General features: G+C 40.4%; 1 protein-coding gene across 8 annotated transcripts in view; it reads left to right on the forward strand.

Moving 5' to 3' along the window:
- Positions 1–470: 470 nt before the first annotated feature.
- The window catches only part of KCNMA1 (potassium calcium-activated channel subfamily M alpha 1), a gene marked incomplete at its 3' end in the record, with an annotated part of 410494 nt that continues 394391 nt past the window's right edge, over positions 471–16573 (forward strand). For all 8 annotated transcript variants that reach the window (XM_084210399.1, XM_084210401.1, XM_084210403.1 and 5 more), the window contains exon 1: positions 471–1179. In XM_084210399.1, the coding sequence (XP_084066525.1) occupies positions 871–1179 (309 nt within the window). In that variant the 5' untranslated portion in view covers positions 471–870. The remainder of the gene's footprint in view (positions 1180–16573) is intronic.

The raw sequence follows: 16573 nt of genomic DNA on the forward strand, positions 1-16573 counted from the left end.
CGTCCCCCGGCGGCACAGAGGGAGGGGCGGGAGCCGGCGGCGCCGCTGCGCGTGTGGGAGCAACAGCCTGAGCGACAGCCGGGCCCTGGAGGGAGCTCCCGAAGGATGGGCGAGGAGGCGGCGGCAGCGGCAGCGCACGCACAGATGGGCCAGCGGAGGATGAATTAGGAGCCACAGGAGGCTGCTGCTGGCACCGAGGGGGGAAGAAGAGAGGAAGGGGCTGGACTTGAAAGAGGAGGAGGAGGAGGAGGAGGGTGCGCGGTGGGGGGTGGGGGGGGGGGGTGACTGAGTATCGCTGATAACAAGTTAAAGACTAATAACAATAATAACAGACCACCTCCGGGAGGATCCGCGGCGGAGGCTGAGTGAGGGATCCCCGCTGGGGCCAGCGGGGTCGCAGCGCTGGGTATCTCGGAGAGACGCTCAGAGGCATCAGTTTGTGGTGGTGGTGGATGATTTTTTTTGGGGGTGGGCGGGGTAGGGGCTGTATATGCGGGAGAAGGAAGGGGTGGGAATCTGAGGAGGAGACTATATTTTTATTATTATTTTTAATTTTTTTAAATAATATTTTCTCCGTACAAAGAGGACGCTCGGAATTCACCGGCCTGTCGGCTCCCGAGAGGGACCCGGGAATTGTGCGGTCGCTTTTCTTCACCTGCCTTTTTTTTTTTTTTTTTGGTTTGTTTCGTTGGTTGGTTTGGTTTTCTGTTTGTTTTGACTGGGGGCTTTTTATTTTTATTACTCTCCTTATCGTTCCCCGCTGAGCAGCGGCGGCAGCAGCAGCAATATGGCTGGTGATGGGCTTTTTGGGGGGCGCTGGCGGCGGGAGGAGCTCTCGGAAGCCCCTGCGCGCCCGGCTCGCTGTTAGCTATGGCAAATGGCAGCGGCGGCGGCTCCTACCCGGGCGGCAGCGGCAGCGGCATTAGAATGAGTAACAATATCAACGCCAACAATCTCAACACAGACTCGTCCTCCTCCCCCGTCAATGTGCCCAAGATGGATGCGCTCATCATCCCGGTGACCATGGAGGTGCCCTGCGATAGCCGCGGACAGCGCATGTGGTGGGCTTTCCTCGCCTCATCCATGGTTACTTTCTTTGGGGGACTGTTTATCATCCTGCTGTGGAGGACCCTCAAGTACCTGTGGACTGTCTGCTGCCACTGCGGGGTCAAAAACAAGGTAACTCCCCCTTCCCTTCCCTTCCCCTCCTGCTGCCGGTGATGGTTTGGTGCGGTGGTGGTGGTGGTGGTGGTGAGGAGCAGGAGCCCAGCCTCGTAGACCAGCACACCTGGGCGAGGTGGCGGCGGGCTGCTGATGGCACTGTGCCGGCTGCTCTGGGCTTAGGGCTGCCCCGGAGCTGGGAGCTGCAGCGTGGGCAGTGTAGCTGGAGGGCGAGGTGGTGGGCGCAGTGCCGAGGCGCCTCCCCGTTCCCCCTTCTCCGCTCACGCCGCGCATCGGTGTTGGTCTGGCGGCGTGGAAGTTACACCTGCTGTGCGGCGCTCGCCCTGCCCGAGAGGCGCAGGCTGGTGTCGTGGGACGGGGCAGATCAGAAGTTTATGTGCAGCCTTGGGGCCGCATATGATGGGGTGGGAGCTTGCGTATCCTGATCTAAACTCTCGGTTGCCTTGTGGAATGAGAAACTTTGGCGAAATTGAAAGGGTAAATTTCTCACTCAAGTGAATCTTTATAAAGCTAGTTCCATTCCCTGAGAATGTTTGACATTTCTGTTTGTTAAGTGTATCTATCTAGAAGTATTCTGTACGTTTGTAAGCATTCTCTTAACCTAAGTGTGAAGTCTTTGAGGCAGCCTTTCTGCCCCTTTGATTTTTTTGCATATTTCCAGCTGGAAGAAAGCGTAGTATGTGAAATAAGTTCAGCTTCTGCTTTGAAGGGTCTGTTTTCAAACCAAAGCTAAGAACTTGCTCAAGTCCAGACTTTCATTTTTGATTACGAAAAATGAGATCGAAAGTGTTACCACTCTGTATTGTGAAAGTGGATTTTGACAGACCCCAAAATAGACCAGCAACTGGAGTTTCTCCCCTTCCCTTTTCACATTTTTTGAATTACAAATGGAATAATATCTGCTTCAGTTATTCCTGGCACACAGACACCCACAAAAACACACACACCTTTTAATATATGGTTGCTAGGTTGCTGGTTTGCTTTGACGTGCAGTGAGCTGTCTTCCCCTTTCTCCTGTTCCCTCCCCCCTGACACACAGCACATACACCACCTCTGTGGAGGGCCCGGCATTTAGGGGAAACCAGGAACAAAGTTAGAGCTCGAGAAGTTAATGTTTGTTGTGTAGTTTGGGTTGCCTAAATGAACCTCCACATTCCAGTTGGGAGTTAAACTCTTACAGTGAGCTTGGCCTGTCTGTGGAAGGAGCGATTGCTAAAGTTAAGGAATAAAAGCATTTAAGTCAGCCTTAAGCATCAGGAATCCTATCCGGCAGCACTACTTTTCTATAGGCTTTTTTTTTCCATTCAAAACCAAACCTGAACTTTCTTAGAGAGGTGCTAGCCAGCTATGATGACACAGCTCTAATGAATTTGTGATAATAAGATACTATTTCCTACAGCAGTGAAAGGCAATTTTCAAGGAAGGGTGAGTCGTGAAGTCTTAGGCTTTGGTTTTGTTGTGTATTTAGCATATCTGCCTCCACAGAATGAGACGAATCTACAAAGGCTCTTGAGGATCTTGACAAAAAAGAAGAATCTGCGTGTTACTACCTCATGCTTCTTCCCTTGAGAGAGTACAAAGTTAGAGGCTTGTATGCAGATTTCCTGTGCATGGTTTCTCGATGGGTGCTGTTGGTCAGGTAGTCCATCATTGGGACACAGTCAGTTAAAGCAGACCAGTCATTTCTTAACCAGTATAGAAAGATATGTGCAAATTGTTTTTTGAACCTCTTGGGCTAAATGTGGCAGTTTAGTAACAGGCTTTGTTGAGGGGTTCAAACACTTCCAGTCCCAACAGTTTGATGTACTATGGCTAAGGCAGGTTGTAAGATTTCAGTTTATGTCATCTTTGAGACTAAAGTAATTCCATGAATGTCATTCCCTGGGGCAGGAGGATAAAGGGCTCTGCAGGTAGGGGGAGATATATGTCTCCTTTTAGATCCTATTTGTTCCACTAATAAGGATTTTCAAGACTCTGGCAAAGAAGAACTTTCAAGGGCTGATCCTGCATTCTTTATACAATAAAATGGGGAATTGGAGGGAATTCTGTGTATGCAAGGATGTTAGTTATAACTAGTTACTGCAAAACACTTTTCTAGCATTTAGGGTATAAAGGGTAATTGAAGTAACAACTGGAATGATCTGAAACTTTGCTGTTATCCAGCACATACTTTGTTTCTTGGTGAGTTGGGAAAAGCTGCTGAGGCTGCTGGACAGAACTGTGAATGCATTTATGTGCTGTGTTGACTCTATTTGGCCTGATATAAAAGCAGTTTTAGAAGAAGTAGCTCCTCCTACTGCAGGATTGAAGAAGTTTTCTGCGTGTTAGGAGCTTTCCTTTCCTCTGCTGCCTCTTCTGCTGCTCCACAGGTTGCAGGGGAGTTGGGCTGTCCAGCATCATCTCACTACATAAAGAGCAGTCCCAGTGAGAGAGCTAAAAGAAATCTTCCTTATGTCTACTTTCTGTGGCCTCTTACTGAATAATTCACATATATATGTGAATAATTCAGAGTTAGTGTGCTGACATTCATGTCTGCATCTGTTATTGCAAAGAACTGCAAAAAAGTTTCATTTTTTTTCTCCCTGCTATATTCTAAGCATGACATTGTATTCCATGAATTTGTTGATGCTTGTTTGGGATGTAAAACTTTTTAATGACTACACAGAAAGATTTAGAATGTGGTTCGTTTGGAGTATCCCTCTCTTCAACTAATTTAATTTAAAGCTTGAATTTAAAACTATAATATAAACAGTTTATTACTTTGTGGTATGAAATTTCATTAATTTTTTTTCCCTTGGAGATAAGAAAGTCAAGATCCTGTAAGTCAAGAATATGAAAACAGCTAACAGAATCATCAACATTGTCCATTGTCCCTTAAAATTCCGTCTCTAATTTATGTAACTGTATATATGAGTAGAACATGACTCTTAATGGTGTACTAAAAGTGATCGTTGAAGTTTTAGGATTTTCATGCTCCATACTTGCTTTGTGAATCGGCATTAAAAAAGAAAAAAAAAACTACCCAAAAAATGTAAATCTTTACCTTTGTTGTGAGTGTTTAATGTAGTGTGACAGTCATTACTATCAGAGCCCTTGCATTTCTTTATTTAATATGGTATATAATTTTAGATGCAATTTTTCAAAATTAGCTGCAGTCTATTTGCAACCAGCCTTGAAAAATGCTGTTTTTCTTCTCAGTGTTTGCATCTACATTTTTAGTAGTGCTTAGATACTGCTAATGAACTTGTCTGGTCATTGCTTGTTTTTTGCCCCTTTACCAACTAATTTCTGTTTGTGTATGAAAAGTATGAAAAGTGAGATTAAATTTCATTGGGTTGGACTCTGACATTAGTTTTTCTTGTTTGTCATAACAGCAGAAAAATAAAATAAGCATGCATGGTAATGTACACATAGGGGCTAAATGCATATTATACAATCTGTAGTTCTTTTGATTATATGGATCTGCCTCTACATTTTCTATGCTCCTGGAGGGCATTTTCTGCTGACATTATCTGCTATGGCTTTGGACAAACTCTAAAACCATGAAGAAAGAGCAGTGGAATGAGAGAGCACAGGTTTGGGGCACAGTCAGCTCCCAGAGCTGGTCAGTGCAGAATCAAATGGAATTTATTTCCTTTTGAAGAATATGATACCAGACCCTTTATTGCTGCTCCTTGGTTCCCCAGTGAAGGGTACCTCTTACAGACCTTATGTCATCGGGCTGTGGCAGGTAGAATACATCCTTATGCTTTCAGTGTTTTGGAAGAGCTTTTCCTCCCCACAGCCCAGGACTTGTACACAAATCAAATGAAATTATGATTGTAGGTAGCAGTTGTTAGCCTGAACTCACAAGCCCCAGTAGTCTTCTTTGACCTTGGTCTACATATTTTTGAAATGTACTAAGTTACAAAGTGCTTTTTAGTCAGTAGAAACCAAGCAACGTTCCCATTTGTTTTGAACAGAAAGAAACCTGGTTTTGCTGGAAATAGAATATTTGCAGAAGTTGTCTTTGAAAAGTTAAGAATTTCAACCCACAATTCTAAAGCCTGAGAAAACTTGCCAGTGGAAAAATTTAAGTTGTCCGTAAAACAAGCAGCATTCATTCCAAGCTGGCTCTAGTGTGGGCGAGGCTTGCTGGTTTCTGAGCAGTACCTGCATGAACGTCCTCTCCAAACAAAGAAAAAGATTTGAGGCGCGATCTGTTGAGAAAAGGTGGAGTGTGCATTGGAAGACACGCGTGGACACACGGTGCAGGAGAGCCCTTCGTTTAAATCCGTGCCTGGAATCGTCACCTTGACTCCCTTGAGGATGAGCTGGGCAGCAGCGTACGATGAACAACTGGGAGGCTCAAGGGATTAGCGGGAGCTGTAATGCATTTTGCTGCTCGTCACATGCACAGCCTGGCTCAGTCCTTCCTGTCCCATGGCTGTCAGGTGGTCTGCGTGCAATTCCTCCCTGAGAGCCTCCCCAGACAGGTTGCCAGTTGAGAGATGGCCATGGTGGAGAGGTCAAGGTCTGAGAGAAAAGGTACTCGCAGCCCTTCGCAGGGGCGTTTCTACAAGCAGAGAAGGGCGCTGGTGTGGAGGGCTGTATGCTGCTGCTTTCCATGCTCTGGAAGGGAAGATACTTCTGGTTCTCTGCAGCTTAGAAGGGATTTCATATTTTATAAACTCACGCTTAAATAGGTTTCTGTGTGCAGAAAAGAGAATGCATAGACAAGGATTTAACCCGTAAACCAAACATTCTCTACCAAAATGTTGTTTTGGTACAGTATCATGCTTATTTTCAAGGCTTTGCAACACATACATTTAAGGAGAACATCTGCATGCAAAAAGAGCTTGAAAATCTCACGTTTGCAAATCCGTAAGTGCTGGTTGAAAACCATTAGATTTCACTTTTTTTCCCCAGTTTAGCTCAATAGAAGAAATGCCTGTAATAGCAAACAAAAAGCTTTTAAGTAACACTGATCCGTGTACTCAGTTTTGATGCATTGGGATTTCTGAATGCGGAATGAGAGCAGTTTACAGCCCCAGAGACAGAAACACTGAACATTTAGAGAGCACTAGCCCTAAGAATAATCTCTGCAGGGACAGGATCTAATGACTATAATTAAAACCAGCAAGGATGGTACTTGTATGTCCTGTATTATTGAAAGAAAGTAGATTGTGAATCTTAGTCATTGAATGTCCTTCCTGGGACAAATCCTACAAAGAAGCTGTAATCTCTAGTCAGGTGCAGCACAGAGCAGCAGTCAAGCGTTCCTTCTGAGATTGCCTCTTCTGTGGAATCCAGCTCAGAATGACAAAAGTTTATATGAATTTCAGGGCTGGATGGTGATAATTCCTCAGCAGGATCAGGCTGTAGTTCAGCAGCAGCAAGGCATCCTGTAGTGTGAAGTTGGTAGGGCAGCAGTCGCTGGGGAGGTATAAACATGAAAATAACACTAGATGAAATTGGGGGACAGGGTATTTACTAAACATACCTTGTCACATTGCATAAAACTGTGTATTTTACATGTATAAGAATTAGTGAATTATCAGAAGTCTGAGGAGGGCACAGTGAATGCAGCTTGTGGAGGTTTTCTAAGGGAAAGATAGCTGAAACATTATGTGTGGGTGTTAATGGTTAAAAAATATTTTTCTGCCGCATATACGATTTTAGTGGCAAAAGGAAAGGAGCTGCACTTTAAAAAGCTGTGTTTCTGTAATGGGTTTGTATGCTGCTACGTGGCTGAAGGTTTAGAATCATAGAATAGCTTGAGTTGGGAGGGAGCCACAAGGATGGCTGAGTCCAGCTCCCTGCTCCTTGCAGGAATACAATGCCTGACTGGGAAGTGAGTGCAAAACTCTGTTAGATCACAAGACTACACTGGCATTTCTGCAAAATTACACAGGGCTAAATACACCAGTTCCAAATTAGACCTCCTGGTTTGTCAGTGTGGGCGCTTTGTCTGGGACACACAGGTCACCTTGGGTGACAGTGGAGGGTGGAAAAGCAGCAGGGTCTGAGTAAATGAGAAGGAATGATACCTATCTTCCAGAGACATACTGGTCAGGAAGGGCCCATTTTGAATCCTGATGGTATTTATAGCCTGAGAATACAGCGGGTTTGCATCTTTGAGAGGAACACTTCATTTCCATATATAGTATCCATGGTTCTGTTTAAATGAATGTGCTGCCACTGAAATGTGTTGAGTTCCTTTGCTTTCAGATGATATATTGCATGTATTTGTCTGTTTGAGAGGTACAGAAATGAGTTATCCAAGGTCTGTTGAAACAGAGGGAAGCAGTCCCAATAACTTCAATAGCTTTGGACTCAGGCCTAGATGTTCAGTGTCCTAGATGAATCAGATTTAAAAAAAAAAAATATTCTAATGTTAACATTTTAAGCTTTTAAAAGCTTCTTTCTTTTATTGTAGCAAGTTGTATTTACTTGGTTTGTGGCCATTATGTCTGAGATTTCAACATTAGAAACATAATATTTAAAAGTCACACATGGTATGTTTCCATTCCAGTCAAGAATTATACCTTCTGCCAGGCTCCCCTGGGGAATCAAAAGTTGAGTGCTTGAATGGCTGATAATATCCTGTAAGGGCATCTCTCCTGCAAGCTGATGTGTGCAATGGTAAATATTGGCTCTTTTTTTAGAACTGCAGTAAGTGCACATTTAGTGGAGCTGGCAGGGGTCCCTTGCCCCATGGATCACCTGCAGAACAGACGCACGTGCAGCTGCAGCCCTGAGTCCTGGGAAGCTTTTGGCATGTCCTGAGCTTCACTACCTAAGTTAAGTATCAGAACTGGTAACATAGAGTGGAGAAAGTACCCTAAACTCATCATCACTAGGACACAGAAATGGGGAGCAGTACTGTAACCTCGTCAGCAATTGCAGCATCACACAACTGAACAGCTTGTCACTGTAATTGTTAAATACAGGTCTACCATGTTGGGTTTTTTTTTTTGCTCTTTTTATAATAAATTTATACTACAGTTTTGCTTCCCCTTTGTCCAAGAAAATCATGACTAAATATTTTGGCATACTTGGATATATTTCATTCATTTTTCATGGTATCTTTTACATTTTTATCTAATGCTTAGCTCATCTTTTTTTTTAGCTAGAAAGGTGACTCACTTTTAATATGCTATTGCTATTACTATTATTATTAGTAGTAGTGAGATTAACTTTAGCATTACTGGTGTTGGATTAATTTTCTATTTTAAGTACAGGGAAAACATTGATACAGATATGTTTAAAAAAAAACCTGTTTGAAAATGGTGATGTTAATATTGCAAAAATAAAGAGAAATGAATGATTCTTCATTTTAGCAGAGATATTCTCCAGGAGAGAAATTGGAATGGGGCACTGGGGTACTCTGTGACCTGTAGTGGTCCTGCTTGGCGTAGGGCACTTGAGGTGCTTCAGATGAGGTGAATCCTTTGGCTGGAAGTGATTTGACATCACTTTTTTTTGAAAGTGAGTTTGCAGATCAACAGGCAGAAGGTTTTTATGTTCTTACATTTTCTAGGTTATCATACTGAAAGTATTGTTTCATAAAGAAGCTGACAAACTCCACTTGGGTTTTGAAGACTGAAGAACAAAAATCTCTTTATTCCTTTTAATCACAGGAACAGCTTAGGTAGGAGAAAATATGGCAGAGTCTGTCTGTATGCAGTGAGAACCTTGTTCCCCATGAGGGATTTTTTTTCAATGCTTTGATTATGCACTTTGGATAGATTGGTTTTGTTATATGGGAAATTTTTCCAGCATTTGGTGTTAGTTTTCTTATACTATATATATACAATACACTTACAGCTAAAGGCTTCTGATTCCTTCAGGATCAGAAACAGGGGACTATTGGCTTTATGTTTGCATTATTTTCATATTACTCAAGACTCTCAGCTATAAGCCTCCTTCTTTTCTTTCACCCTTTATGGGTCTGGCTTCTGGTTTAAAGCAATTCAAATATTTAGGTGGCTAAATGCTGCTTTTCCTCCTTTGACACTGCCTTAGATGTGTAACTTCCAGTGTCTTTTTGTTAGAAGAGCTGAATTTGTCTTACAGACCTCTTGTTCTTGAAAGAAAACAACACAAAAAAATTTCACGGTTTTGATATTTGCAACAATAAGTTTGGTTGCTTTGCTGGAATGGGTCCCTAGGATATGATAAAATTTTATTTATAAAAGTGGAAAATGCTGTCCAACATGTGGAGCTTTAGCTCTGCCTTTATGATGTAAGTGATCAAGTTTTAATGTTGACCTGGATGAAAAAATGATATAGCTGATAGGAAAACTACGGTGTCTTTCTGTTGCCAGCTGAGTGATTCTGGGAATGATAAAAAGAAGTGTTTGCTTTTTCTTATTTCCAATTTGGGGTATTATGTTTTAAGTGGTATATGGCATTAAGTTACGCATAATTTTTAAAGAGAACTTACACAGCAGTTATTTAGGTTAATATATGGAACTTGCATCACTTGCACAAAATAGCTGTTTGGACATCAAAATTTCTATTTAAGATCTTAATAGTGTCTAAATCCGAATTGATTTCAGTCAGTTTCATTTCAGAAAGAGGTATTGTTCTTGAAAAGTTTTACTCTCTATAGATGTTTGTTCATTAACATTTTTTTAAATTTAATGTTGACTTTACGCATCATATTCTGGATTTGAGTTGGGTTTACTTAATCCCCTGGCTTCTCTGTGCATATATAGGGGAAGGTAATCAAGTGTTTGTAAAGTTATGCACTGTTTTAAAGCTCCATAAAGCAATACTGTCTCTTGCATTAACATCTAATAGTCTTAATTTTAATTTTCTTTTAGCTAAGAGGTTGATACATACCCAGTAATAAAAAGAAATATATATTTTGAGCTGATTTCTCTTGGAAATAACTATAATAAAAATTAAGTTAAAAATAATTTTTCATGCTCTCATTTAAAAAATGTTATCATTTCTGTGGCTATAGGTGCTTTAATAAAACTCTCTACAAACTTTTGTCTTTATTGACTGTCCATGTGATTCTTTGTCTTTGGGTTTTGTGTTCTTTAAACTTTTCTTTTTACTTTTTTAAACAAAAAGGCAGACTCAGATTGTCATAGGCTTGTCTGTTTGCTTTTTATACACAAAGAAATAGAATCATCAGTTTTGAAAATTTCTGCCTGCAGCAGGTGAAAGGTACTGCAGAAGGGACTCCAGACTTGCATCAGGTGCAGCAAGAAAGTAAACCTGCTGAGTTACTAATTGTTAAAATCCTTCATTAAGGATCGTCCAGGGTGTTGCTGAGTCTCGTTGAGAGGAGGGTCACAGTGCAAAGTGAGTTGATTTAAGGAGTGTGGGTGGGTGTGGTGGAGGTGACTGCGTAATTGATTGAGCTCCAGACTGTCATCCAGCATTTATCTGGGCTGCTCCTGAGCGCTCTGAAAAGTAGAGGCACACCAGTTTGGGTTAGAGCATAGCTGATTGCATGATTATTTCTGTGAAGGTGTCCAGGCTGCATTTTGTGGTGTTTGCGTCTGTTTTATGATTTGGTATGAAGGTGATGTAAACCATACCTCATTTGATCTAGTGCCTGTTGAAGTTAAGTTACATCACTTACAACTTTTTTTAAACACAAATTTAATCTCCCAGAGCAAGTGAAGTGTTTTGTCACAGCAGAATTTTTTTATTTAATCTTCTAATACTGGGCTTACTATCTTGAGGTGCAGACTTTAATGCTGTGAGACCTGCTGCAAGGTGCCTGAGCTGTGTTGATTGGTAGGTAGTGGTAGCTCCACATCCTAAACCTTTCTATGTGCTTTAAGGCCTTTTCACTGAGTAGAAATGGTTTAATAGGTAAAAATTGAATGCTGAAAGGTTTTAAAAGAGAGGTTGTTCCATTATTGCCATGCTAAATATTGATTTCATGGTGTCCTTGCAGGATAGGGTTTTGTTGACTGGAGCATGTAGGTAGACAACTTTTGAAAGTAGGTGCCAGCTTTCCCACTGTGTTTAGGTGAAATCCCTTCAGGTGAGGCTGTGTAGGAAGATGAGCTCCATCCATCAGCAGACCTGATCTGCTCTGCCTGTTCATGGGCCTGAAGTCCCTGCAGTTGGGTTGAATTAGTCTGGAGGGTATAAATGCTGAAGTGCATTTCTAGGTTCTTCACCCCTTTAATTATATTGATGTTGGATGCTGGGTGCCTGGTTTTACATTGTCAGTTTATCTGGGTTAATTGGGCTGCTTGCTACTCATTTGTAGGACCATCAAGTTAAAGTATTAGATGATTAAAGCCACTGAGATTGGCTCAGTTGGTCAGAGTACAGAGTTAACACCAAGGCTGTTGGTTCAGTCCCTGTATGGGCCATTCACTGAAGAGTTGGACTTGATGATCCGTGTGGGTCCCTCCCAACTCAGAACATCTGTTTTTCTTTTTTTTTTTTTAAACAAGCCCTAACCCTTACAAATCAATTATTTTAAATTTAAAAAAAAAAAAGTTTAATTCAATGTATATCTTATAGCAAATGCTACATTTGTAGAGGATATTTTAAAAAATAATCATTATAGTCTGCAGAATTTAATTTTAGATTGTTTCTGTTTGTCCTCTGGCTTCAGGCATTTGATTAGATTATATAGTTGAGTTAATGCTCTGCATCTCACCAGACTTCTGAAGGTGAAAACCCAAGATTCTTGTTTAGTTGTGTGACATTTGGAACTAAAACTTTGTGCAAATGCTTTAATATCAGAGATGCCGTGTATGGAGACAGACCTTGGAGAATTGGCATCACTTAACAAGTGATGCAAGCTGGTTTGTGTTTTGTATTGATACATTTTAAGTAAACCTAATTCTTGTGCCGTGTCAGCGCTTCTGTATCATTTAACCTCCGCTTAGAGGGCTAAAAAACTTAAGTTTTTTGTAGCATTTTATGCAAGTGGCAAAATTCATGACTGGAGCTCTAGGATATAGTTGTGAAACATTCCACCCTACGTAAGGAGCATTGTGCCTTCAAAGTTTGCCTTAGTGATTCAGAAGATCTGAGCCATTTTTCTGCTGTAGTATGCTGAGGCCAGCTGGTTTTGCTGGCTTAGTCGTGCCAGATCCTCTTACCAGCTTTGAGCAAGGGGCAATGCTCTGCCCCATGCATCATATGGTGTAAAAGCAGATAATAAGGAGAAAGCCAGCAGAGGAGGAGGACTGTCAAAGAACTGATTTGCCCCAGCCCATGTAAAGCAACCTAGTGATTAAGATAAGCAGATGATATAATTAACATGCATCCACTCACCCCTTTTGTTAAATTTATGAAGGGAATGTAGTTTATGAGTCCTTTAGGGTAGTTATTATTTTAAAGAGCTACAGGTAGTTTATAAGTTGCCCTGCTGATCCAAGTTCCTGTGTAGATTTATTTTTTACATGAGCAGAGAATACAATGAATTAAAAAAAAAAAAAAGCTTTAATTTGAATGGAATGAAATTTTACCTGTAGTATATTGAGGAATTTTTAAGAGGAAAATAATGTGGTGGAGGGAATTAGTGCTGATGACAAGAAGGAGGGATTCTGTCTAGTTCAACAAGCAGTGCATGGTATTCACTTTATATGCAGACACTTGGAATATGCTTGCTTCATTGCCATTAAAAAAAAAAATCAAACACAATTTTTGAGTTCCCATACCCACGTTGGATTTAAAGAATAATGTTACTTTTAGGCTCTAGGAAGGTTCCCAGTTAAACATATGCTTGTTGGTTTTACTATTTTTAGCTTCTTTGAGGAGCACGTGTTCTCCTGAGATATTTATTTGTGAATGTTGTATTCTGTTCTTAAAAGGAAAATCTCTCTCTGTCTAGATTCTTTTTCTGTATCCAAGAAAGGAAAGGACCAGGGTTCTTGTCCGTGCTTTACTTCTTGGAAATCCTAGGAGACAGGGTAAATTAATTAAATCTAAAATGGATCCATCTGGTAGTGCTAGCAATGCCAAGGGAGAACAGGTGAAAGAATCTGAGCCAAAGAAAACATATAGTGCATTATATAACATGTCAGCTTCTTTGGGGCATATTGCTATCAGAAGGCTAATCTTGGTGTTTGGCTTTTTGTTCAGTATTGGTTTTAAATCAGAGGGTCAAGGGGGTAGTTTGAAATGTTTCTTTCTGTTCCATTGCTAAAAATTTTTTTTTAATTCATTAATAATAAAAGGCAAATGTATGTAGTCCAACATGTGAGAAACACACCATTCCCCTTATGGGTTTGTTTGAAAATAAATGGGTTTACAGCGTTTGAAACAAAAATGAAATGAAGTCAGTTTCGGAAAAATCATTTATCTTTTAAATTTAGAAAGCTGTTAGGCAAAACAAAAATCCTGGAAGGTATGGTGCCAACTCAGTTTTGCCCCCAAATTTGTATAAGAAGAATACAAAATCTCTATGCAGCCTTTTTGGTTACCAAAATTACCTTGTTTAAATTCTCAGCAATATTTTCAAGGTAGTGATTGCATCACTGGGAATAGGAATGTAAAAATGACTGTAAAAATTGAATTGTATTGCCTGTTTTGGGAGGCATGAAAAGGTAAGTAGTGTAAATGCTGGGAAGAAGTGAATTAGCTTAGAAGAGAAATGGCAGTGAGGAGATTAAGGGACGGTGTCTGCTGGCAGCGCGGGGTTTTAGTTTGGCAGGGCTCCTCAGCACACATTCCCATTTTATTATGGCACCACTTTGACATGATTTCTGTGTTGTGCTGTGGGGCGTGTGTCTGAGAGAAGGCTGCTGATGTGCAGTCTCTGGGGAAATCTGTTTCATCAGGGCAGGTGCCTGGCCCTTTTGGCGTGACTTTGAAACAAGTGGAGAAAGTAGGCCATAGAGCTTTTTGGGAACTTAGGAGCTTAGTAGCTAGATCTTTATCCAGCTTAAAAAAAAATCCATCTCATTATGTACCTTTAAGTCAAATTCCATCCTTGTCGATAATTTCTCTTAGCATCCTCTGTTCTTTTATTTCATGCTGCTTAAGCTTCCCTTTTTTTTTCATACTTTAAAAATCCCAGCAAACCTCTCTGAGAACATTTCACATGCAGGTGGAAGGAGTATTCTTGTTTGTCTCACTTGAATTTGCATTTCTGAAGTGGAAGATTTTAGGTGGTTTGTGAGATTAACAAATATTTTAGCTTTTAGTCTTATATTTTATTTTGTCATGTAATGCAAAAACCAAGGGCAATTAATAGCTTGATTCATGCTGCTTTGTCAGGAATCTTATTTTGACAAGTGTTTATAGTTTTCAGGAGTTGTTTCCATATTAGAAGTTAATTTGTTGATCTTGAAATTCTGTGTACATCAGTTCTACTCTCTGCTGAGCTGTAGTGTCTGAACATTTCCATTTCTAGGGTATGGCTATATAAATATTCATGTAAAATATACATTTATATATATATAAATATCACCAATTCTGTTATGAAAAATTACACCAAAGTTTAGCTCTTTTTACAATGTGCTCTTCTATTAGAGCGTATTATGTTCATTTTAATCTCTGTAATATATGTGGAAAGCATACAAGAACAGGAGATTAAATGTGTTTCTCATTTGTAGAAATATATTAATTCTGCAAACCCCGTAAATCAGTTGATTGCATGACAAGTGATGTAGCTGCTAGAGTACTGTAGAAACTGTGGTCAGCTATTTAATATGTTTCATTGGTTTTAATAATTCTTGTGTTTTCATGTAATGGTAGATTTGTTAGGAATTTAGTGCGGTTTATTTGTGGAGGTAGCTATTTCAGCAGACACACGAGCACATTGAAACAGGCTTGCTTACTGAGTGATGAGCCCTTGGGAAATTTAGCACAGCTTTTGAGCATTGGAATGAAAGAAAGAAGTGGCAAGCTGAGAGCAATACAGATCACAACTGGTCTGTAAGAAGACAGTGAAAAGAAAATGTTGAATATTATGTAATTTTTTTTAAGTGCCTGGTGCATTCATGCCTTTCTAGGCCATTGCTACACTGGTTTTTTTATCCTGTTGTGTTGTGGAGTTCCCTTAACTCTTCAGTGCAGGGGTTTTGGACTTAGCATTTTAATGCTGTTTTCTTTTATCTCATCTGCAATCTGTCCTCTCAATACAGACTGGGGTGTACATGGCCATAAGTCACATGTTTGAATGTTTTTCTTTTTCTGAAGTGAACATTATCATTTGGAGGCCTGTTGCTATATTGACTTAGTTAATTCATAGTTCCTGGTTAGTGGCAAAATTTTGGCAAAACTGATTAGCAGAAGGCAGAGAAGGTCTGATACAGATTCTGTATGTTTACGTGAGAAATACTTTGGCGATATCTCAGGCTATTCTGCTTTGCAGACAGAGTCTGAAATTGTTATTTGCAATAGAGCAGGCTGATGTTTGATGTTACTGCCCCTCTACAGTGTTGGCCAGTAGAGTTGTAAAACATTAAATCACAATATAAATCAGCAGTCTTATTTTGAAGACTCTGGGTTTTTTTCTCCACAAGAGGATTAGGTATTTCACTTTCTTCCTGTACTGTCCTCCTTACAATGAGTACTTCCACAGCTAAGTCTGAATGAGACCAGGATTAGACTTAGTCCAGGAAGGAGGTTTCTAGGTGGGAACTGGCAGATCAGTGTAGCAGAAATAACCTGTGGCTTAGAGGAGCTCTGAAGTCCTGGGCTTCGATGAGTGGTGAGCTGGCTGAAGTGTGGCTTCAGCTGGAGCTGCCACTGTGCAGTGTGTAACTTCTCACCAATTTCTTTGGCGAGAAATTACACCGTAACTGTTGCTTAATTCATCCAGATGACTTTCTAATTACCTGGGTTCTGTAACAATCTAGCTCTTTTAACTGTTTGGAAGAAGCTTTTTTACTGCAGAACTCCAATAGTAAACATTCATGGTGTATGTACTTACAATACAGCTCACTGATGGGATAATGTCTAAACCAGAAGTTTTCTACTTTATATTTTCCTAGTAAGAAATCAAGGTAAAGCAAATTCCTTTAGGCAGTGCTACTTAAAGACTTCTGGTAGGAATACCTGGAGTGGCTTTTATTTTTCAAAAATTTTTTAGGTATTAATCCACAAATCCTGGCATTCTCATAGCTGAGATCTTTGTGTGTGGCATTTATACAATTGTACAGCCAAAACCATTCAGATGACTTTATTTAGCTCAAATTTAGTATTTCTTTTAAATTTTTTTTATTCTTAATCTAATATACAGTACTGTGATACATTGCATTAAGAGGTACCATATAAAAAGCTTTGCTGTATTGCTTTTGTTCAGGACTTCACAGCAGTTTTATTTTTTCTGTCTTAGTGGCTAAATGCTTCCAGGAATAATTCTCTAATGAAATACTTTTATCATCATAGACTTAAAATGCTTATTTTTGTGCAGCTGAATATCAGTTTGTTTACCCAAATTTTTCCTCTCTTCACCCAGGGCAAAGAG

Source organism: Fringilla coelebs (genome assembly GCF_963513975.1).
Source record: "Fringilla coelebs genome assembly, chromosome: 8".
NCBI classification, from domain to species: Eukaryota; Metazoa; Chordata; class Aves; order Passeriformes; family Fringillidae; genus Fringilla; species Fringilla coelebs.